Below are 23401 nucleotides of genomic sequence, written 5' to 3'. Positions count from 1 at the left end.
TGCGGACTGCAGACGTTAGGGTTGAGGCTGGAATGAGTTAAGACTGTGGGGGATGTTGGAATGAAGTGAATGTATTTTGCATGCGGTGATAAGGGCATGAATTTTGGGGAGCCAGAGGCAGAATGCTATGGACTGATTTGCGTCCCCCCCCCATTCATATATTGAAGCCCTAACTCCCAAAGTGACTGTATTTGGAGATAGGGCTTCTAGAAGGTCCTTAAGGTTAAATGAGGTCGTTAGGGTAGGACCTTAATCCAATAGAATTGGAGTCCTCATAAGAGGAATGGAGACCAGAGTTTGCTCTCTCACTGGCTCATGCATGCTCTAGCACTCTCTCCCCGCAATGTGAGGCCACAGAGAGAAGGCAGCTGTCTGCAAGCCAGGAGAAGCAACCTCACCAGAAACCAAACCCTTCAGACCTTGATCTTGGACTTCCCAGCCTCCAGAACTGCAAGAAATAAATATCTGTCATCTAAGCTACCCAGTCTATAGTTTACGTTATGGCAACCCGAGCAGACTATACACTTTCTGTGCCTCAGTTTCCCCATCTGTAAATCAAGAATAATCATGCCTATCTCATAGGACTGTTATGAGAACAAAACATCCGTAAAGTATGGGGAAAAGACCCAGCATGTATTAAGTGCTATGTCTTTGTGAGCAATTGTTGTAAAGATGAAGACTGCCTCTGTGCTCAAGGTCAAACTTGCACAAAGGTGCCACGTGGCCTTAGCTGGGTATTTAGATAGCCTTGAAAACTCTCACTCCCACTGACCAATGCTTACGACTCCATATACTCTTTGGGGCTAAGTTTGTATTCCTATTACAGGTTAATTTCCCCAGGAAGGGTAACAGGCACTTATTCCTCAAGTGATGAAAATAGATGGAATGAAAGACATTAGGTATAGGTCCTGAGAAGATGAGGATGGAAACTTCATGAGGTTAAGAAATCAGACTGAAGGCTGAAGGCCCTGAAGCCTATTTCTTCAAAGCATGAATTTAAGGAGGAAGCAAATTTATGAGAGACAGGACCATTTGAAAGGTAGTTGTTAAAAAAAAAATTGAGATAATACCAAGTTTTTTAAAAAAGAGACTCCAAAACTTTCAAGACTGCATTTATTTGTCTCAAGAAGGTAGCCCTGGGCTGGTCTTTTCACTTTTCACACTTGAGGGAGCCTGAAACACAGAAAAGAGTCCATTGTAAATGGCTAAAGAATAAGAACAGACCGATCACAAAAGAAATATGTAAAAAAAATTCATTTCATTAGTAATCAAAGATGTGTAAATAACACACCATTTTTTACTATTAAAATTCTATCATTTTAATAGATCTCATTTTGGCAAGGATATGATGAAATTGGCGCTCTTACACAGCTAATGGTATTATAAATTGGGACTATGCACCAAATCATAGATTGTACCTACTTGTGTCTCAGGAGTCTCTCTTCTGGGGATTTATCCTAGAAAAATAAAATACAGAAAGAGCTAAACATATCAGGTTATTTGCCATGTTTATGAGAAAAACTGACAACATCTTAAATGTCCCACAATTAGAACACTGTCCCATTTAATGGCCCATTAAAACTTGTTATAAAGACCGTATAGTAACCTCTAAACATGCCAATGGTAGAATAAGAAAAAACAGAACACACAATGTTTTGTACTGTATAATTTGCAAATTCAATGGTATAGGAGAAAATTTTGGAAGCATTTTAGTACATTTCCGTCAGTGGTTTTACTAAGATGGTAAGATCATTTGAGTCTTCTCAATTTTCTGAAATCTCAACTTGAAGAAAAAACAAATCCATGACTGAAAAATAAAGTCACTCAAATCATGATCAGGCAGTTCAGATATTGGAAACTAGACATATATCACCATGGATAATAAAATACTACAATCAAATACTTTAATTTAGCTTAAAAAAACACATTTACCTATTTCCTAGTTCGCTCTTCTTTACATTTCAAGGGTGAGTTTTGTTAGAATGAAAGGCGGTTAGAGGGTTTAACACTATTACCCACATCCCTCAACTCCACCCCCTCACTGACTCTCTGGATATTGGGCAAGTTACTTAACTTCTGTTCCTCAGTTTCATGTGATAAGAAATTGTCACATATTGAGGTATATGGGGGGTAGCTATTCTGGTTTGAACCTGATTTGGCCTGAACTAAAGAAGCCGGACTTATGCCTATCAAACATACATTGCACATCTGCTTTAACCATTAAAGTGAAGAATGCATTAAACATTATTGCAAAGTAAAAGAATGCACTCTTTAAAGACAAGGATGCATGCTTCGCCTCCACAACACTGGGACCAGTACTGCTGAGATAAGTTCCCTTCCCACCATCAGGGTCATGTTGACCTGCTAATCTGCAACTGAATATCTCTTTGAAACTTTGATGAATATGCATCCTGGGTGTGTTTGATGTGTGTTCTTTGTTCTAAAAAGGGATAAAACAGTACTGAGGGGCTGGCCCAGTGGCTCAGCCGTTAAGTGCGCACGTTCCACTTGGTCACCCCGGGGTTCACCGGTTTGGATCCTGGGTGCAGACATGGCACTGCTTGGCAAGCCATGCTGTGCTAGGCGTCCCACATATAAAGTGGAGGAGGATGGGCACGGATGTTAGCAAAGGGCCAGTCTTCCTCTGCAAAAAGAGGAGGATTCACAGCAGATGTTAGCTCAGGGCTAATTGTCCTCAAAAAAAAAAACACTGTACTGAAAATCAAGCTTCTCTGGAACACTGTCTTCCTTTGTGGAGGCTATCTTCCCAGGTTATAGTCCTCAGCCTGGCTCAATTAAAACTCACCTTCTCTCGCCTATATATAGAATGGTTATTGGTTATTTGCCTCGACACCTGACATGTAAAATGGATATCGTTGTTTGTACATCACAGGGTGGTTGTGAAAATTAAATAGGTTACTATGTATAAATTGCCAGGAATAGCACAAAATAAGTATCACTATTTTTTCTGATCTTGATCAAGTCTTTCCACTATACATCGGATCAAGCTTTCTTTTTTTGAGTTCAAATTTAGCTTTAGAAGTTTTATTTATACTTTTTTAACTTTTTATATGTCTAGAACATTTTAAAGCTAAGAAACAAATTCAGATATTGCTGTGTTTACCTGAAGGGTTAAAGAATGATTTAGTCTCATGTATTATACATCGCTGTCTTTGCTTTTAAGAGTTAACTGGAAAATCCCAGGAATGTAATATTTAAGTATCAGAATATGAAAACTTGAATTTGATCAATGTTGTCTTATTCTCACAGTTATGAAAAAAGTGCCTGTTGGTCTCATCTGAGTCAAGGAGTTGAAGGTCCAAGAAGAGGGTGGTCTGAGGAATAGAAACCCAGCTTGCTGCTCAACTCCTTCAGTAAGGTGGGTACACTCCTGTTGTTGGCTGTGTAGCTGGATAATTTGACACATTATCCAATTTACTTTTCCCTCCACCTACTGAGCCAAGGCTTGGTGGTGGGGATAGGGTTAGATAGATACGGGCCAGAATTCCTTGTTTACTCAGCTTTAGAGCTCAGTTCCCAGCTTAGCAATAGTCTGGAAAAGCAAGGCTCTCATTTGAAAGAAGCTGACTCTGTTGAAAGGGAGAGTAATGAACATGTAGGTTCTGATGGACCAGAGCTTAGATGGCTGCTCATCAGGTAGTCACAGAGCAGGGAGGAGGCAAGAAATGATGAGAAGACGACCTCCTACAACCCAAACCAGAGAGGAATGTTAAAACAGCAGGAGGTAGTTATTCAGAAAGGACGGAACTAGTGTGTAGAAGCTGCCTGATCCCTGAGAAGGGCCCCTGTACCGGGCCATCCTGGGCCTCGACCTAGGGATGGGGAAGAGTTACATATGATAATAAGACTCAGGAAAGGTAAAGTGGACTCTGAGGAAAGCAAGGACTTGTATCCATTTCTTAGGATGTAGCCTGACAGGAATTTAGCGGCCACATAGCTGAGGGACAGCATCAGGTATATGAGCCTGAGAGCAGCCTCTGAGCCTGCCTGGGAGTGGGAAAGCCAGGGAGACCAGAAGAGCTCTGGGTTCTGAACGGAGAAGGCCCAGCAAGCCTGGCCTAAAGAAAAGAGAAGGCACAATGGGGCCATGGGGGTCAGGAGCAGATGTTAGCTCAACAATGCCCACGATCAGGGCCAGAGGACTACCTGGGGTCAAAGGTGGGGAAACATACATGAGTGCTCCCATTCCAGCCCCCGTAGTGCATCCACTCCCCACTGCACCTAGAGGAGAAGGCGGGTGGGGAGATCCTCTTGGGTGAGGAGATCGCGTAAGAGGCAAAGAGCCCCCATAGGGATGCTGATTCAGTATTTACTAGATAGACCTTAAGGAGGCAAGATAAAGAATTCTCCCACCATCTGAGTCATAAGGGTATTACTGGGTTCTCAGAACAACTGGAATACAGTGTACAAAGTTACATTTCTTCCCATCTAAACTGTGCTCATAATTGTCAATCCTGCATCAGTGTGTGAAAGTCCAGCCAGGACCCATAGATCAGAACCCAGCATTGTGGCCACAGCCTCACTGTCTCATGTCTAGAGGAAGAGCAATACAGATGACCTTCCAGCAAATGAAGGTCCCTTATAATGAGTAGGGCTTTGGCCACCAAGCCCTATGTGGTCTGTCTCTTCCCTTGGGGACCTGGTCCAAATCACAAGATGCATGGGGACTCTGCTCCTGGATTCCTTTCACCTCAGAGTACCCCAATGAGGCAGGTGCCCCAGGCCCATCTTCCACACTAGAGTTCCTAGAAGGACACATTCCTGGAGGGAAAAGTCTTCCAAAAAGGAGGAGAGTGCTCCAAAGAGGACCGGAAGAGTTCCTAAAAATAATCAAGTTGCATTTAAAATCCCTTTACCCTCCCCCACTAGAAGAGCTACCTTTAACACTATGTCTTTGGAGTCCATTTCATCCCTGATCTGTTGTGGATAACCCAGGGATTAGAATAAGGGGAGAGCGTGGAGGGTGGGAGGACACACTGACCTCCCTCAGGGACAAGCTAATGTGGTCCGAGCACTTGGTGGTTTTCTCTAACCCAAAGAGCTGACTGTCTCAAGGGAGGCGAGCAGCACCTCAGAGAAGTCCTGCCTCCACCTTCAGAGACCCTTCCATCCAATTCTTGCCATTCTTCTCTGTATAGCTGTGGGACCGATGAGATGGACCTTTCGTAAAACTCATAAATATTCTCTCAAGAAGTCCACTAGAATAGATGAGGTCTTACTTCAATTAATTTGGCCACCAGGTCCATTACATGTCAGAGAAGTGGAAAAGAAATTACTGGCTTTCTCAAATCATCCTTAGCTCAGTGACAGGGTTAGGAGTCCATACCAGGTAGGGATCTTGTCAAACACACCAAACTTCACAGGCACACACACTCACTCACACACAATAAACTCAATTCCATGATTGATTCAATCTTTTGTCCCCATAAAAAAATTAGAGTTCCAACAAAAGAAATCTCCCTCTCTTATTTTCACAAAGAAATAGAAATTTGTCTTCCTTCTGACATTTTCTTCTTATCTTCATCAGATTGGGCCTTAAGACTCTTCCTCTGGTGCTGTTGAATCTCTTCCTGAGTAGCTGCAGCCTGGGGAATCCACCATCAGAGGTGGCATCACTCCAAAGTTAGATGGATCCTGTTCTGCATGCCCCAGATCTCACCTTTCCAAAGTTCCAGAGAGAACAACCAGCATCCATATCATCACAGCATAAACCCCCAAACCGCCAGAGTTTAGAAGACACGATAACATCCCAGAGCCAAATGCAACCACCAGAGGAGCCTTTCCTCTGAGCCCCAGTGCCCTTGGTCTGGGGCTGCAAAGTTACATGCCTAAACTGGTGATGCAATAAGGGGTGGTGGGGACTGACAAACCAGAGAGCACCCATCCCATCAAAAAGGAAGTTCAATTTTTTTAAATACTCCATGGACTAAACTCATCAGAATATGCCCCCTAGGCCACCAGTGAACATTGGGCAGACAAATGTGCTTCCCTGGGAAAAGCTTAGAGCCACACCACACTATTGTGGTAGAATTTTTGCTATCACATAGAGCTACTATCTGGGGAAATGTGAGATGGAAGACAGAAGATAGATGCTCCAGGGCTTTCCCAGGGTGCTAATAGATTCATCCCAACTAGCCAGAGCATCTCATTTCAGAGCTTAACACGCTATTAGAAGAAATGTCCCCAGTGATCAATTCACACACAGATTACCACAACCTGCAGAGGGGGTACTGGAAATCCACCATCCACATAGGCTTCCTTCTCTCAGAAACTCCCCAAAATTAGAACCCAGGCCAAAATTCAGAAGCACACGATGATGGCACATCCAGGCCCCATAACGGACACTTACATTCATCTGTGTAGCTCTTTCCAGAGCCCCTCTGACGCCAGGACAATTGGCATCTCACTCCAACACTAAGGGTGGCCTTCGTCCTGGGACACCGCCTCTACGGGATCACAGGCAACATTGAACAAATTAGAGCCCTGCACGATGTGACATGCCCAAGCTATAGCCACAGGTGACAAATAGAAGGAATAAACAAGGGTGGGCTAGTGAACATCTTGCCACCCAGCCATGCCCAGTCCCAAAACAGCAAATCTCACACCTTGAAAGTCCAATTTGAAAGGAGCCTTGCCTGGACCTTGACATTAATCCCTATTGCTATCAAGGCCAGATGCTGTGGCTTTACGTGGCTCACGGCTCTCTTCATCCACACACAAACTTGCTGATTCAGTCCCCAAGTGAACCTGCTCTGGCTGGAGAGGTTAATCTCCATCCCTGCCATCAGCAGATTCTTATGAACTTCATTTGGGATTTTGCCTCTCAGGAATGTTGTTGATCTGGCACAGCCTGTTCTGACCCCATCCCCAAACCCCCCAAAATGCCCATCTCTGCCAGCACCAGGACGCCACTCCTCAGATCCACTCCAAGCGTAGGAAGAAGGGGGCCACTCCTGCAAACAGAAGCAAGAGGCAGCCTGCCTCCCAAATCCTAAACCCCTCTGTACACATGCATTTCCGTCCAATGAACCATACCAGCTGTCACCAGGTCTCCAGTTAGGGTACCTGGCCAGGATCCGGAAACCCTCTGTAGTCAACCCCTCAGGTAAACTGGGCTGTAGCCTTATGAGGATCATCTGGCAAATAAAGGCCAGCCTCAGCTTTGTTTCCTTGGCCCTTTGTCTTGATCCACACTGGTTACTAATTGTAAAATGGATGCTTTTTTAAAGTTAGTAAAAGTGATGTCCAAAATGCTCAAGCCACATGCAAATAAGGATCTCAGAGTTATATCTAGTAACAAAGAGAAAACTAGCCAGAAAGATAGTCACTTCAAAGAAAAAAAGATTTCTCTCTCCCTCTCCTGAACAATTCAGTCCTAAGGCTGTTAGTTGGGTCACAGTGAGGTAGGGGGAGCCATGGTGGCCTGGAGTGAACTATGGGAGCCTGAGCAGGGTGAGGTCAGCATCCACACAAGGAGGTGGCCCGGCACAGGATGTCAGAGACCAAGCGGATGTGAGGAGTGGCCACCCAGAGGGGTGACCCAGTGCAGAGCAGTAAAGCCGAATCAGAGTGAGAAGGGCTGTGGAAGGGCGGCCTGGCATGAGTTGTAAGAGCCCAAACTGGGTAAGGAGGGTGTCCAGGCAGAGGGCCGGCGCAGCACAGGGAGGAGAAGCCCAAGCCAAGCGAGGCAGGAACCCACGTGTGCAGGCAACCTGACACAGTGAGCCAGAGGCTGAGCAGAGTGAGGGGGCATCCCCGCCTGGGGGAGGGAGTGTCCCGAGTGGAATGTGAGAGAGGGAGAGGTTCTTGGGGGGGGAGGAGCGGCTTGTTGTGAGTGTTGTTATGGGCTGCGTTGTGTTCCCCCTCGAATTCATATGTTGAAGCCCTGGCTCTCCGCACCTCCAATTGTGACTGTATTTGGAGACAGAGCCTTAAAAGGGGTGATTGAGTTAAAATGAGGCTGTTAGCGCGGGCACCAATCCAGTGTGACTGGTGTCCTATAAGAGGAGGAGATCTGGACACACACGCAGACGCCAGGGGCACACACACAGGAAGGGCCACCTGCAAGCCGAGGAGAGAGGCCTCAGAAGAAACTGAGCTTGCCGACACCTCGATCTGAGACTTCCAGCCTCCAGAACTGTGAGAAATAAATTTCTGCTGTTTAAACCACTCAGCCTGTGTATTTCCTTATGGCAGCCCTCGCAAATGAATACAGGTGCTAAAGCCCAAAAGGGGTGAGGAGAAGAGCCACATAGGGAGGAGATGGCACAGAGGTGGGAGGCAAGTTACACACGGGTTGTCCTTGATGAAAGGCTCATTCCAGGGCTGGAAGTGGGAGTGTACAAGATGCACCGGCTCGGAACATCTCCTGCTGGAATGGAAGAGATCAAAGAATGATGGTGACTTGTTGAATGGAAAGGCTTGACTCGAAAGGGCTGTCACTGGCCACAATGAGGACAATTTGAATAACAAATCATGAAATACTATATGATATTATATGATGATATAATAATCCACTGAATTAAATATAAAACCATGTGTCTATAATATAAAAATGAAATGAATATGGAAACAACCAAAATGTTCTACAATAAGTGAACGGTTAAACTGTGGCACTTCCATACCATGGACTAATACTCAGCAATAAAAAAGAAGAACAGGGGCTGGCCTGGTGGTATAGTGGTTAAGTTCACGCACTCTGCTTCGAGGTGGCCCAGGGTTCGCAGGTTTGGATCCTGGGCACAGACCTAGCACCACTCATCAAGCCACACTGTGGCGGCATCCCACATAAAATAAAGGAAGATTGGCACAGATGTTAGTTCAGACACAATCTTCCTCAAGTGAAAAAAAAAAAGGAAGAACAGACTACTGACTATTGATACAACTGGGATGATTTCAAGGGCATCGTGCTAAGCAAAAAAAGCCAGTCTCTAAAGATTACGTACTGCATGATTCCATATAGCATATAACATTCTCAAAATGATAAATTAGAGAGATAGTGATCAGATTAATGGTTGCCAGGGGTTAGGGAGAGTGGAGGAGTGGGGGCAGTGAGTGAGTACTACTCTAAAAGGGTAGCATGTGGGAGCACTTTATGGTGATGGAACAGTTCTGTATCCTGATTGCAGTGGTGGTTCCACAAATCTACACATTTGATGAAATTACATGGACCTACACACACATAGCACCAATATCAATTTTCTGGTTTTGATACTGTACTATAGCTCCATAAGATGCAGCCATGTGGGGAAGCCAAGTTACGGGTACACAGAACTTCTCTGTACTATCTTTGCAACTCCCTGTGAATCTACAATTATTTCCAAATAAAAAGTTTTATGGAATTTTTGATAAGTAACGGGATATCTAGATATCCTCCCCACACAGCACCTCCCCACAAAATACACATTACAAAAGAAAAAGGTTAACTTTAAAGTGGAGAGATCTGGCAGTCACCACATTAAGCAAGTGATCAAAGTGAATATCCCTAATAATGGGACAAATCAAAATCTCCCCCATCTAACAGGGTGCAATGAGTAGAAAACGCATCACTTCCATGATATTCCTGCCAAAGATGCATATGTGAATCTAGTCAGGAGGAAATAGACATGCTTGAATCAAGACACAGTCTACAAAACAATTGGCCTGTAATCTTCAAATGTGTCAAGGTCATAAAAATCATGGAAAGACCAAGGAATTGTTCCAAACGGAAGGCTAAAGTGACATGACATCTAAATGCACCTCATGATTCTCAGCTGGTCCTTTTGCTGGAAAGGACATTATTGAGGCTGTTGATGAAACTTGAACGGAGCCCGAGGATTACGTGACAGTACTGCCACAATGTTAGTTTCCTGATTTTGATGGCTGCACTGTGGAGAATGTCCCCATTGGTAGGGAATGCACACTAAAGTAATTACTTTAGTAAAGGAATGGGTGATGGGCATCAGGTTGGTGACTTACTCTCGGATGGCTCAAGAAAAAAGTTCTTTGTACTGTACTTGCAACATTTCTATAAATCGATTGTTTCAGAATAAATGTTTTTATTTTAAAAATGAATAATTTGAATGTCAAAGAATGAGAAACCCTTGACAAAAACATGAAATCCTAAAATGCTTCTGCAAAAAATGGCTCTCTATATTCAGGCCTTGGAAGTCACACTTGACAGAAGTTACATGCATATATAAAAATCTCAAATACATGATTAATTTTTTGTTCAGTCTAAGAATTAGCACACTCTTCGGACTAATAACTTAAACTTGGTTAGCTAATAGACTAAAATTTAAGTGTCTTGTTTTCTCTTTAAAAGAAACTTCCAGTCAGAACTTTTCTATTTCCTACAAGAAAACGTTAATAGCCACTTTAAATCAATTTACTATAAATGACCTGTCCCCGGGATCAATCATCCTTGGAAAACAAGGACCTCCCGTACATCCTTGCTGCTGGTATTACCACGCATAGGCCTGCTCTGCCACCAGGTCCAACAGGCCTGCCAGGAGGGAATAGCCAGGTAGCTCACCATGAGAATGACACGGTGATGCCTACCTGATAAGGATCGGTGAGGACTAAATGCAAGTAAGATTCTTGCCTTAATATCTAGAAGATATTGAAACTTACAGTTGTAGAAGAATTACTATTGTTAACTTAGATAACTAGCTTCAAGGTTCAGTTGAGGTCATATCTTCACTCTTGTTCTGTCACTCCCTGTCAGCTCATGTAGTACCAACAGGAATTGTGTCTCCTATGGGTTAACCAGCAAGGGAAGATTTATCTCTCAAGTGGCCAGAATTTGAAAATCTAGACTGAACATGTGCACAAGTGGAATCCTTAGAAAGCAGTAATCAAATCAGAAATGGGAGCCAAGGCCAGCCAGTCTGCAGGAAGCCTGTAAGATCTCAAACCAGAGTGGAGCATTGGAGAGAGCAAAGTGAGAAAACCCAGAACCCTTGTTACAAACAGAGCTAGGATGCTTACGGCTCACTGTTGATTGCTCACCAATCAATACTGATGGCTCACAGTGAGTCAAGCAGACTTAATAATGTATGTCCAAGCGAACATTGACACGCCAGGTACCACACTACACACTTAGCTGACATGGTCATCTGAACTTCACAGTTACCTTACGTACAAGGCAGGTACAATTATCATTCTTACTCTACAGATGGGGAAACTGAGGATTGGCAAGATTCAGCAGCTCACCGGTCACACAGCTAGTGAGGGTAAAACCAAGGTTTCAACCTCTGCATTTTGTCTCCAGAGCCTGCACTCAACTGCTGTTCTAAACATTCTCCTACCACCAACCATCATTTGTGACTTCACAGCCCACACAGCCCCTTACGTCACTTGCTTGTTACAATACGCTTGGTTCCAGATTTCCAGAAGCCTTTCTCATTTCAGCAGCAACTGTGTTGTAGGATGGAGCAAGGGGTCTCATTTGTGTAACACGGAGACACAGCAGGGCAAGAAGCACATCTTCCACACTTGGAGAAGCAGGCTGCTGTGTCCAGCGGCTTTGTTGATTTAGCAAAGGACTAAGAGCTGTCACAATAAACTCCTTTGTAATCACGTAGAAAATGCTGCCTTCCAACAAGGCCAATTAAAAAAAAAAGTGTGTATGTGAGCGAGTGTGTTTGTATTTGGTATCACCATGCAGCTTTATGTATGGCAAACTACTTCTTTCTTTCTCTGGAGACCTCAGAACCCAGAAAACCTTTTGATGTACTAATTAGGGTCATAAAAAAATAAGCTTCAGTCTGTGTTGGGTGATTCTGGAGGAGCTGCCTTCCCCTTGAGCTGCTTACCAGTTCATTTTAGTAACAGATCTGCCAAACTGGCAGACTCCACCTCGCCACCTAGGCGCTTTTGCAAAATGACCTTGTTTCCATCATGTTTTAGCACAGAAAACACCACACACCTCAAGGGATGCACTTTGAGTTTTTTTAACATCTACATGGTGATTTAAGAAGAAGCACTTTACCAGACTCCTGGTTGGGGAGGTAACTCCAGTAGTAGACACCACACGCTGGCGGCAAGCGTATGCCAACTCACCACGGCCACCGTCTGCCCAGGGCCCTTCCTCCTCATTCTTCAAGCCCACAGCACAGCCGGCATGTTGGGTGATGTTTCTCGATAGCTCTCTAGCCAAGGATATCTGTGGTTCAGAAGTATTGTTGCTATAGTTCTGATGATCTGGGTCTTGTTTCTAGAAATCATATTCAGTTGTCAAACAGAAGGACAGTCAGATTTTGAAGTTTTAAATCAACGTATTTCAAAGTTTTAACCGATGAAGTTTCACTTAAGTGATCAGGGCTTAAGTGATTATGGAGAGAAAAATCACTGCTCAATAGACTGTATTTTGTTCTTCTATAACCTTAAAGTGTTGTGCAATGGGCAACCGCAACAGGAAGATTATAGCATGGAACAGATCCTATGTTTTATAATGAATGTAGCACAGAACAAAGCACTTCTATTACACAATTAATATCCCAGGAAAAACTAAGACAGCCACCAGCACATGTGCAAACACCATGCCCATGCCACAACCCACCCGTCCAGTCTAGTCAACAGGACAATCCGCTCCCATCATGGTGGAATGAAGCCTCCCAGGAGGCACCTAAGTTGAACTTGTGGACAAGGCAAAAAACTAAAAATACTGGCTATTTCTGCCCCAAGTTTCTAGAATGAGTTTCTCTTCTCTCTACTATCTGTCCTTCTCTTCTGCCCCTTAAACACGATCACACCGCAACTTAGAAAAGACCTTCGCTGGCTCTAACGGCTTTTCTACTTCCCTTTATTTTGACCCTTCTTTCCAGCTTCAGATTTCCAGGTTGAATGCACTTGCAGTCTGCCACCTCCCTCGGCTCGGACTCCAGACCTTTACCAACAACACGCCCTCCGCCCCCTCTGAGTTGACTTCCAGGCCACTCCTATTCCACATCTCAGATGCTGGGCCTGGGTGCCTTTCCTGGACTCTCTGTAGCTTCTCACATTACTTCCCACCCTCGGATTCTCAAGATTGTCCCCTCCCTGACTTTAGGACCCCATCTTGCTTCTCCACCTTCCCTCTGTTGGCTCCTCCTTCCTGTCAATGGAGTCACTTAGTGCTCATTTCTAAGGCCTTTGTCTCTTCCTATCTTACCTCTTCTGATAACTAATCCATTTTCAGGCCTTGAAGATTTGCCTCTCCGTGGAACAAGCCCATAATATTAGCCCACACCTGCCACTACCTAATGGATACTTCTGAGCTGAGGACCCTGATAGCGGTGGTGACACTATGGTGCCTTACGGTTTGCAAAGCAGGTTCATTTATGTTGTTCTGAATGGTCTCAAAACCCCTCGAGATTGGTATCACCAGACCATTGCTGAGCTCTCCAGCAGTGCTGTCCCTCAGGCAGGGCCGCTCCCAGGGGAGGCCCCTTGGGGAAAGAAATGCATCTTCCTTTCTGTGTCCTGTCTGCTGTCTGTCCTGCTAAAGGGAAACCACCACCACAGAGTGGGTTTATGGAAGCCTCCTCTCGTGCCCCAGCCGCCACAGTCCTATTAAAGATTCGGCAGTTAGGAGCTGAGTGCCCTGGACAGTGACAGATGCTAAATATATAGATGGTCAGGAACTAGCCTCCAAAGCTCACACAGACCTGGATTCAAACCCCAGTGCTGACATTTCCTAACTGCATGGCCTTTCCCTGTATTTTGGTTTCCTCCTCTGTAAAACAAGGATCATAAACAGCTCAGAGGAGTGTTATAAACTAACTGGAATGTATACATAACATTGCCTGGCACATAGAAAGGGCTCAATAAACGGTGGATATAACTTCTTAACTCTTTACCTCACAGTCTTTGGCTCCTTCCAAAACATCATTGAGAACTTGGATGTATTCAATTGCACCTTTAAGAATATCAACTTTGCTAGGCTTCCTACTTTGGGGAAGAAATGGCACCAGTGCCTTCAATTTGGCAAAACCACGGTTGAGATTTTTTATCTGGAAAACAAAAAGGGACATTGACACACAGAGAAGCTAATTGGTACAGATATCCCCCCAAACCACAGGAGGGGGTCATGAGGGTTCATTTCCACAGCTGTCTTGTGCAAATCTAAGCAGGCACATGCCAAAGAGTCACCGCTCCCCTGACGATACAGTGTATTCCTTGGCAGAGAAAGGGGAGTGGCTTAAACTCAGCTCTGTGGGCGGATGGGCTGGAGGCGTGTCCATGTCCACGTGACCTCCTCCTCTTCCTCTAAGGGCAGACCCACTGCAGTGCAAGGCAGAGGCAGCGGGGGTAGGGGCTAAAAGCTCTGAGTCAATACACCAGGATTTAAAACCCAGCTCTACCATTTAGCTTTACAAGAGTGTGTAGGATACTTCATATTGCCAAGCTGTGGTTTGTTTACCTGCAAAGTGGAAAATACCCACCTTGTAGCTTTTTGGGGGTGATTAAGTGACATAGTTACACATAAAACACTTCTTCCTGACCTGGCACATAGAAAGTCCTCAATAAGTGGTACTGATGATAATAAATAAAACGTACTAAGAACTATCTAGTCAAGCACCGTGCCATCAACTCTTCAACCTCTTTCCCAGCTGAGTTGATGATACGAAGTGTTAGAGTCCAGAGAGTCTGCATGTTGGTGAGACTTGAAGCGTAGAATGGGCCGCCTCATTTATTTATTTTTATTTTTTGAATCTCTAGGGTCTGAAGGCCTGGAACTCTGATGATCACCCCCTTGCTGAACACAGGCCCTGGAAGAACTGGCCCCCACACCACCACAAAGCCAATATACTCATATCGAGAGCCCGCTCCCACCCACATCCAAGTGGACGACTGACATAGCCCATTCACAGCAGAATACAATGACCAATAAACATGAAAATATGCAGCTTTACTCATCAAAGAACTACAAATTAAAACAGAAATTAGATTTTTCTTTTTTTGAGGAAGATTAGCCCTAACTGCTGCCAATCCTCCTCTTTTTGCTGAGGAAGGCTGGCCCTGAGCCAACACCCGTGCCCATCCTCCTCCACTTTACATGTGGGACGCCTACCACAGCATGGCTTGCCAAGTGGTGCCATGCCCACGCCCGGAATCCGAACTGGCAAACCCTGGGCCGCTGAAGCAGAACTTGAACGTTTAACCACTGCGCCACTGGGCCAGCCCCTAGATACCATTTTTTATGTACCAAGCTGGTAACATTTTGTTTTGGTAACCATACCCAGCACTGGGGATGGAAAAAAGGAACAGTCCTATATCTTGTAAAAGGGGATAAAAAATAGTAAACTTTTCCAGAAAGCAATTGGCAATTTGTATCAAAAGTCATGAAATTGTACCTATCCCAGTAATTCCACTTCTAGCATTTTATTCTAAAGAATTATCAGATATGCACATAGATTTACGTACCAGTAAAAAGCTGCAAAAAAAGCATACATGCCCAACAATACGAGACTGGATAAATTATGGTCCATTTATACGTCAGACTATGCAATCAAAAGTTGTTCTTTGAAAGAATGCTTAGGAACATGAGGAAATGCTTTTGATAATGTTAAGTGAAAATATACAAAGATATGCACTAGATAATCACAGTTTTGTAAAATTATATATATGCACATACATTACTAGAAAAAACATTGTGAGGATATATACGTACATGATAGTTCATGCTAGTTATATTTGTGTTATGGGAGTTTCCATCCTCTATTTAGTCATTTCTATATTTTCCAAGTGTATTAATTTTATCATTATAAAGAATAAAAGTCATTAGTTTCAAAATAGTGGATAACACCAGGGCCAGTTCCCCATAGAAAGCAATTCCTTTCTGGCGGGAAGGCCCACTTAAAACGTAAAATACTGGATCAGAATCTTGTTTGAGGGCCACGTCATCACATCAGACCACAGGGTTATTTTCAGCTGGGTCTTTCTGAAAATAGTGCCTGGTAAAACCATGCTGCTCCACTCTTGCAATTTTCCCGACTTCCCCTAAGACTTCTATTCTTACATGGTCCTTTCACCAGAGCTGCACCTCTAACAGGCCCGCAGCGGGTGGGAGCAGCCCCCGGCAGAACTTCCTCAGGTCCCAGGCCTCGCCGTGCGCCCTCCGTCCTCCACCGCCCACCCTTCCCTCTCTAGGATCTCCTCTGCTGCAAACAACCCCACAGACCGCAAAGGGCAGAAAGGCGACCGGACCTGACAAGTCTGGGGCCCCAGTTTAGTTAGAAATACTAAAAGCTACCAGTAGATGCCGCTCGGCCCATGGCCGGAGGACCGTTCCGGTCGGTGGTTTACCGCCCGCGCCTGACTTTGTAACACTTTCTCTTGACGGGGGATTGAGTGGGAGTCTGGGGGCAGCCTGGGGCACTGTGTTTCTTTGTTTAAAGTAAGGAAAAGAGTAACCTCCATTAGGTCCCCTCACCCCATCTGTGCTTCGAGGCAGAAAGCAGGGCAAAGAGCTGAGGGGGCCGTGCACCCAAGCGCACAAGGTTGTGAGACCAAAGCGCGCCTCCTGCGCTCTAAGCCTTGAAAAAGCACCTGCCCAAGGGAGACGTTTTCCAACTTGTCAGGGGCCTCTTCGGCCCCCCAGACCCGGTTCCCGCACAAGTCCGGGGGCTTAGCAGGTGGGGCGGCCACCCCAGCAGCCGCGAACGAGCAGCTGGACGAGGGCGAAGAGTGACAAGGCCACGGTCATTCTCCCAAGCTAGGACACGAGCCGGCCCGCGGGAGGTCGAAGTCTCCTGGGGCCCCACGAGTGGGCGGTGAGTGGGTGCCCCTGGTCCTGAGCAGGTGTTCGGGGGTGGGCAGCGGGGATCGGGGAGAGGAGAGGAAGTCGGCCCAGTCCCGGGTGGCCCGGGGACCCGCGCGGGGCGTGGAGCTCACCCGCTCGCGCTCCTTGGCGTTGGCCACGCGCCGCCGCTCCAGCACCAACTGGAGGTCCTCGGTCGACGAGTAGCCGCCCGAGGGCAGCCGCTTGAGCCGGCAGATGGCTGCCAGCTGGGGCAGCGGCCCGAACTGCTCCCGCAGCACGTCCTCCAGCACCTCGGCCTGCGGGACGCCCAGGAGGCCGGGCAAGGCGTCCATGGCGGCGCGCGGAGGCCGGCGGGCGGCCGGGCCCTTCGTCGGGGGCACCTGGGGCGGTGCGAGGCCGCCGGGGGCCTGGACCACCTGCGCCCATCCTCCTGCCCGGCTTGTTACAAACCGGGTCCGGCTCTTGCAGGTCCGGCTAGGAATCTGCGGTTAACAAGCTCCACAGGTGATTATCGTGCACGCTGCATTGTAGCGTTGGCTCTCAAATTTGGCTACACACTGGAATCACCTGGGGAGTTTTAAAAAAAAAAAATCCACATGCCTGGGTACAAATCCCCTAAATTCTGATTTAATGAGCCTGGAATGAGGCCTGAGCTTTTGGGTATATGTATACCCATGCATGCAAATATACATATGCACATACACATTTACCAGAAAAATTTGATGAATACACAAAACCTTTTAAAAAATTCATTTCAAAATAAATAAAAGTTGCAAAACAAGTTGCAAGAATAGTAACAAAGAGGTCCTGTATCTCCTTCTCCTAGATTCTCAAGTTGTTTTCACATTTGCTCCATCACCCTCTTTCTCTCCACGAATATTTCCACTTTCCTTATTCTTTTTCTGAACTATTTGAACTGGTTTTTTTCTAAAGCGTTTCCTCAGTCTTGTCCTGCCTTCATGACCTTGACAATTTCGAAGGGTCGAATCCTTTCATTTCTGAAAGATGTCTAACCTGGATCTGTGGAATCTTTCCTCATGTCCAGACCCAGGTCATGCCCTCTGGGCAGGGACCCCATAGAAAAGATGCTGGGCCTTTCAACTGCATCACGTCAGTAGATAAATGATGTTGACCTATCCCACCAGTGATCACGTCACCTTGATCACCTGGTCAAGGTGGTGTCCAGGTTCCTTCACCATAAACTGACTAATTTTTCCTTTTAATTGATAAACATTTTGTAAGCAGATATTCCTTAGCATGCATTGCTGCTTTGTGCCTGAATTAACCACCTCCCTGAATATGGCCAAAAGGTTGACAGCCTACTGTGGGGAAGAACTTTCCCTTCTCCCCATTTACTTATTCCTTTTGTATTTATGTCAGCATGAGCTCATGAATGTCTGTTTTATTCAATAAGATGTAATTCATTCATATCATTATTTATTTTAATGCTCAAATTTCCCAGATTTGGCCTGTGGGAACCCCTTCAAGCTGGCTCCTCTGCCCTTTGGACGTGACCCCATCATTCTTTGAGCACTCTCTTACTTGTGCCTAAAGTCACAACGTCTTCCAGGCTTATCTTGAATTTTCCTAGCCCCAGCCCTGGAATCAGTCAATTCTCCTTTTCGTGGAAGGTGGGATTTAGAAACCAAAATTGGATGCTTTATTGTTCATTCCTTTTGAGATGTCATTGCTTCTAAGCCCTTTGCAGACAGGAAATATAGTAGGGATGTACACAAGCATACATACACATACAGCTGTATCTGTCTATCTGTGTATAGAGATGGATAGATATATTTAAAAAGCGTGAGTTCACACTAATACCTCCAATTCCAAACTAACACCTCAGGTTTCTCTCTAGTTTCCCCCTTTCCTTATTTATAACTCCTTTCTCCAACAGCCAGAAACCTGACTTTGGTTATCCTCAGTATATTGACTTATTTGCACAATTCTCATATATAACCAATTTCCTAGCCACCTCCTCAGACCCATCCCCTGCTCAGCTCCCACCACAGCACTGCTTCCAAGGGAAGGGCAAGGGGAAGAGAAAAGAACACACCAAATGCTTAACTGGGGTTCCCCTGAGCAGTGGGCCTGGGAGTGGGGAGATATGATCCATGCATCCCATCTTTTATATTGCTTGCATTTTTTCGCAATAAGCATAGGTCACTTCTAGAATTAAAAAAAATTTTTTTTAAGAAGGAAAATAATTTTGTTTGCTCCAAGTTCGTTTGGTATTTTCTGCTGGGAGGCAGATAGAAAGCAACAAGAGCCAAATATATGGGAACGAAGCTTAAAATGGAGATAGTTTACCCATTTACTTAACTTTCCTTGAGAACTTTATTTTTCCAAGGACATTATTGGCGTTATTCTATTTTATTGCCAAACCCTTGAGAGGATAAGCTGGTGTGCATTGGAACCCAGTGTGAGAACTCCAGACTTTATTCCTTCATACTCCCCTCCGTCAACTCCAACTATAACTTCCTGGCCTCTTGTCAGTTAAATTCCTACACTGAGCCATCTGTTCTGAGGGAGGGCAATCATGTGAGCTAATTTGAGCTAAGGCGTTACACCTAATAGTGACTTAGTGCCAATACCTTGCCATCACCCAATGATGCAATGGCCTAATGAACAAAACGGTCTATTTCTCTCTCCTCTAACAGTGTGAAAGATGTAGGTCAGTGGTGCATCTCTGCTCCTCATGGTCACTCAGGGTCTTAGCTTCCTTCCAAATCATTGCTCCTCCATCGTTGCTCCTGGGTGTCGTTTCTGAAAATGGAGCTGTCCCATTAGATGCTTCTGACATCGCTGGTGCCTGGCAGGGATTGAGCCCCAGGTTCAGAGCAGGATCAGAAACTTTTCTAGGGATTTAATTCAAGGATGTAGGCACTTACACATTCATTGGGAGGGCTGGAGGAGCTGGAGGAGCTCTGAGTTTGAGAATACACCACCAAAGCTGCAGACTGGGAAGCAGGAAGCCACTGCTCCTGCAGCTGCCAGTCACCCACTCAAAGCTAGAGAAAGGGCTCTGGACCACTGCTGCAGGGAAACGCCAAGTCCCAACCCCCTGGCTTGCCTGCAGGAAGTAGGCGAAAGGACAGGAAGGCGAGCACTGCCTCACATCCATGCTCACAATCTTACACAACTGTTCCTAATGAAATCATCTTAATTGGCATTCGGAATCCTGGGTACAAGGGGTTCTGAAAAATGGGGCTCTGCCCTTCCTGCTTCTGCAATGCAGACAGACACCCTGGAAAAAGGGAGCGAGGATGGGCATTGAGGGAGCAAATCCACAGAATCTTCCATCCCGAGCAAGACACAGAGAAATTGCCCCTCGCTCCATCTCATGCCCGCTAGTTTCACCTCATCAATCTTTGCCCATTCGTTACCCTGGGATCAGCTTAGAGAATCACCCCCTCCTACGTCTGCCTGGGCCCTCGGCAGCCCCTCATCACACCGACCAGATCCTGGCTCAGACACAGCTCCCTTAATCTCCTTAACTCAGTCGAGACATGAAAGAGCTGCTAAAAAACAGCTTTAATGAGAGAAGGCAAAGAATGAAATTTTAAAAAGGGATCAAAAACTATAAAGAGACAAGTCTACGTTGCCCAGAATTCCTATCCAAATCAATTTGGCAATTTCAGATTATTATTCATATTCACATAAATTCATATTATTTTTATTACATAGTATGTATTATTTTATCTCACCACATTCCTGAGAATTACACTTTACTCCCATTGTACAGATGAGAAAATCAATGTCAGACAAGTTGAGTGACTAGCCAAGGTCACGTTGCTGGTCAATGGCGGAGCTGAGTCTAGAACTCAGGTTTGCTGCCTCCACTGCAGTTCTTTTTCCTCAAGGTCTGAGTGGCCTCCATCCCAAGGTCCGTGGGCCCACCCCCAGGCTTCTGGCTGACTGGTCCCCCGACACACAGGCCATGGTCCTCTCTTGAGGCCCTGCTCACCATAGCCCATACTTTCGCTTTCTTTCAGGCTCCTCCTCCTCCACCCCCATGGGCATGAGCTGGGGTTAATATCTTGGCCACACCAGAGCAGAGTTAACAGTGGGTCAGAAGTGCTTCTCCTCCAAAAATAAAGAAGAGGAATAGACCCACAGGCTTTGTTCCTAGAAAACTGGTGAGAGGTCGTTTCCTCACAGGGGCCTCAGCTCAAGTCCTTCTGGTTCGTGCGGCTGTGCTTCAGCGGCAGCCAGCAGCTTCGAGCTCTGACAAGATGCAGAAAGATGCCTGGCAGCCTCGCGAAGGGGCTGATGCAGACCTAGAGCCCTGTGGGCTGAAGGGGCCTCATAGAGGAGCTGAGACTTAAGCAGCCTCCAAGAGTTAGTCATGGCTCAGAGAGGAAGAGCTTCTGTGACACATTTGGGCAAGTCATTCAAACTCTCTAGGCCTCATCTTGCCACCTGTAAAGCCAACATTGTGATAGAAGCTTCCTTGGAATTGTAGCGAGGAGTCAATCAGGCCATTGGCATAACAATAACAGCTAACACTTGTACAGTGGGATCCGTGGGCCATGTGCTACTCTAAGCTTGTCATATGCATTAACTTTCTTAATCCACACAACAGCCTCAAGAGAGATGTACTCAGAAGAGGGAATTGAGACACAAAAGTCAAGTAACCAGCTTTCCCAGCTAGAAAGGAGCAAAGCTGAAATTGGACCCAGATAGTCTGGCCACAGAGCCTGAGTCTATAAGCACCAATCTCTCCCACTTCATGTAACTCCCACCATATTGTAAGTGTTGGCTACCGTAGCAATGATGGTTTACGAACCAGACAGAATGTCCAGAAACTTGCTATTGTACAGACAAATCCTAAGTGACTCAGGCAGAGGGACGTTTTGAGCAATAGTGCAGAAGCTGTGATCAGAGTTGGTTGAGGGGACATGTCATGAAAGGGCCGTTGGGGTCCCCTTGAAGAGGACCTGAAATCCTGGTCCTGGGACCTATACCTCTAGGAGGCAGTGGGAAAGGCTTGTCAGAGCCTAGAACGGTAAAATTGCAGCAAAACCTGGGCTTTGGGGAGGTTCAAGAGGAAGCGGGGTGCAGGCTGCTTTGAGGAGGGCAGGGGAAAAAGAGGGACAGCTGTGCTTGGACTCCCTGCTGCATGGGGCCTTGTCCTGCAGGAGGAAGCTTTCTTGAGGCCCAGTGGCAGGCCCCTCTTCTATCCTAACTCACCTGTCCCAAGGGCAACCCTGGCCTCCTCACTCCTCTGTGGCTCTCACTGGGGTCCAGGGCTTTCATCGGTGGTAGGGGTCCTGGGGTTGATTAGCTTTGAGCTGCAGGAAATGCTAACCGCAGATAGAGGTAGAGCTACTTATAACTCGCCCTTATAAGTGAGAGCAATGCAAAGGGAGAGGGTCTTTCCAGCAGGCATGATGTAGGCATACACGGGTGATTGGGCCAAGGCCCAGGCCCAAATCTGGGTATATGGGAGCAAGTGTTGTAAGAATTCTGGAGCATGGACAGCTGGGATGTTTGTTGGTAGAGGATACTCAGAGTTGCCGACTGTTGGCATGTGTACATTTTCCTCTAAACTAGTGACTTCCATCATCCTCAAAATGCTGTATGTGACCTCTTCCTCCAGAGTGTGTTCACTCCCCTGACTAAGAAATTCTCCCCTGTCCCTAGAAAACCAGGCCTGGGAGGTCATTTCATGACAACCAAAAAGTCTATGCCTTCTTCTCCCTGTGCTAGAATCTGGCTCTCCCCCAAACCACAATCGGGTCCTCAGACCCAGAAAGACTGGAAACCACGGCTCTGGGAGAAAAGACTGCGGGCACTAGGGTGCTAACAGCACTCCCCATGTGGTGGCAATTGGCTATCACAGCCTGCTATTGCCACCAGCGCAGTCCACGGTCACAAGAGTACAGGGGTCCCACAGCAGAGGCAGGATGGGGCAGGCACTCCGCAGTGACAAGCTGACCACTTCCCCCCAGGACAATGAGGACTTCCCTCTGTCTCCCCCGATGGCTCCACTCAGTCTGAGGAGAACTTAATTCCTCATCCTTTTGGCTCTCTCTTGGGGAAATTGCGGCTTTCAGAACCTCCTCTGGCAGAGAGAAAAGACAGCCCGGGCATGAGAATTGACCCTGGAGTGTGAGCAGGAGAGTCCTTCCTCTCCCCCTGTCCTTGTCCCGTTAGCTTTAGATCACAGGCCATGGTTGGCTGGATGATGATGAAGAGCTGCTTGCTACTCCTGAATGTCACCACCCCAGGTTTTGAGCTCAACAGGACTCCTTCCTGTGGCTGTGAGAAGTGGCTGCGTGTCCTCGAATGCTGGCTTCCCGAGGGCTGGGATTTTTATCTGTTTGGTTCACCTTGAAGAGCGCTTGACACATAGTAGAGGCCCAATAAATATTCCTTGATTGAGTGAATATTGATAAAAAGTAAAATTCTTCAAGTAGGTTTAATGGTTATGAATCCTTAGACATCAATGTATCACTGAAATACATAAATCAAAAGCTATTAGAAACACAAGAGTGTGATGAGATGATAAACATAGATAAATGTTAAATATGGGAGAATTTAAAGAATCCTCTTAGAGAAACTGATGGGTTGAGTAGATAAAATATAAATGAGGAAATAGGAATATCTGAATAATGAAAGTTACAAGCCAAATCTCATAATATGTGTATG

General features: G+C 45.9%; 1 protein-coding gene across 1 annotated transcript; it reads right to left on the bottom strand.

Moving 5' to 3' along the window:
* Positions 1-1105: 1105 nt before the first annotated feature.
* Positions 1106-17163, bottom strand: FIGLA (folliculogenesis specific bHLH transcription factor). Its single transcript, XM_044772642.2, has 5 exons — positions 16879-17163; positions 13842-13994; positions 12064-12217; positions 1423-1457; positions 1106-1173 (listed from the first exon to the last, which is right to left on the bottom strand). The coding sequence occupies exons 1-4, from the start codon at positions 17077-17079 to the stop codon at positions 1453-1455; spliced, it is 513 nt and encodes a 170-aa protein (XP_044628577.1). The 5' UTR covers positions 17080-17163; the 3' UTR covers positions 1106-1173; positions 1423-1452.
* Positions 17164-23401: the final 6238 nt, after the last annotated feature.

This window comes from Equus asinus, chromosome 6 (assembly GCF_041296235.1).
Source record: "Equus asinus isolate D_3611 breed Donkey chromosome 6, EquAss-T2T_v2, whole genome shotgun sequence".
Taxonomy (NCBI): domain Eukaryota; kingdom Metazoa; phylum Chordata; class Mammalia; order Perissodactyla; family Equidae; genus Equus; species Equus asinus.
The sequence above is the reverse complement of the archived record's forward strand: the minus strand, read 5'-3'. Positions and strand labels throughout refer to the sequence as shown.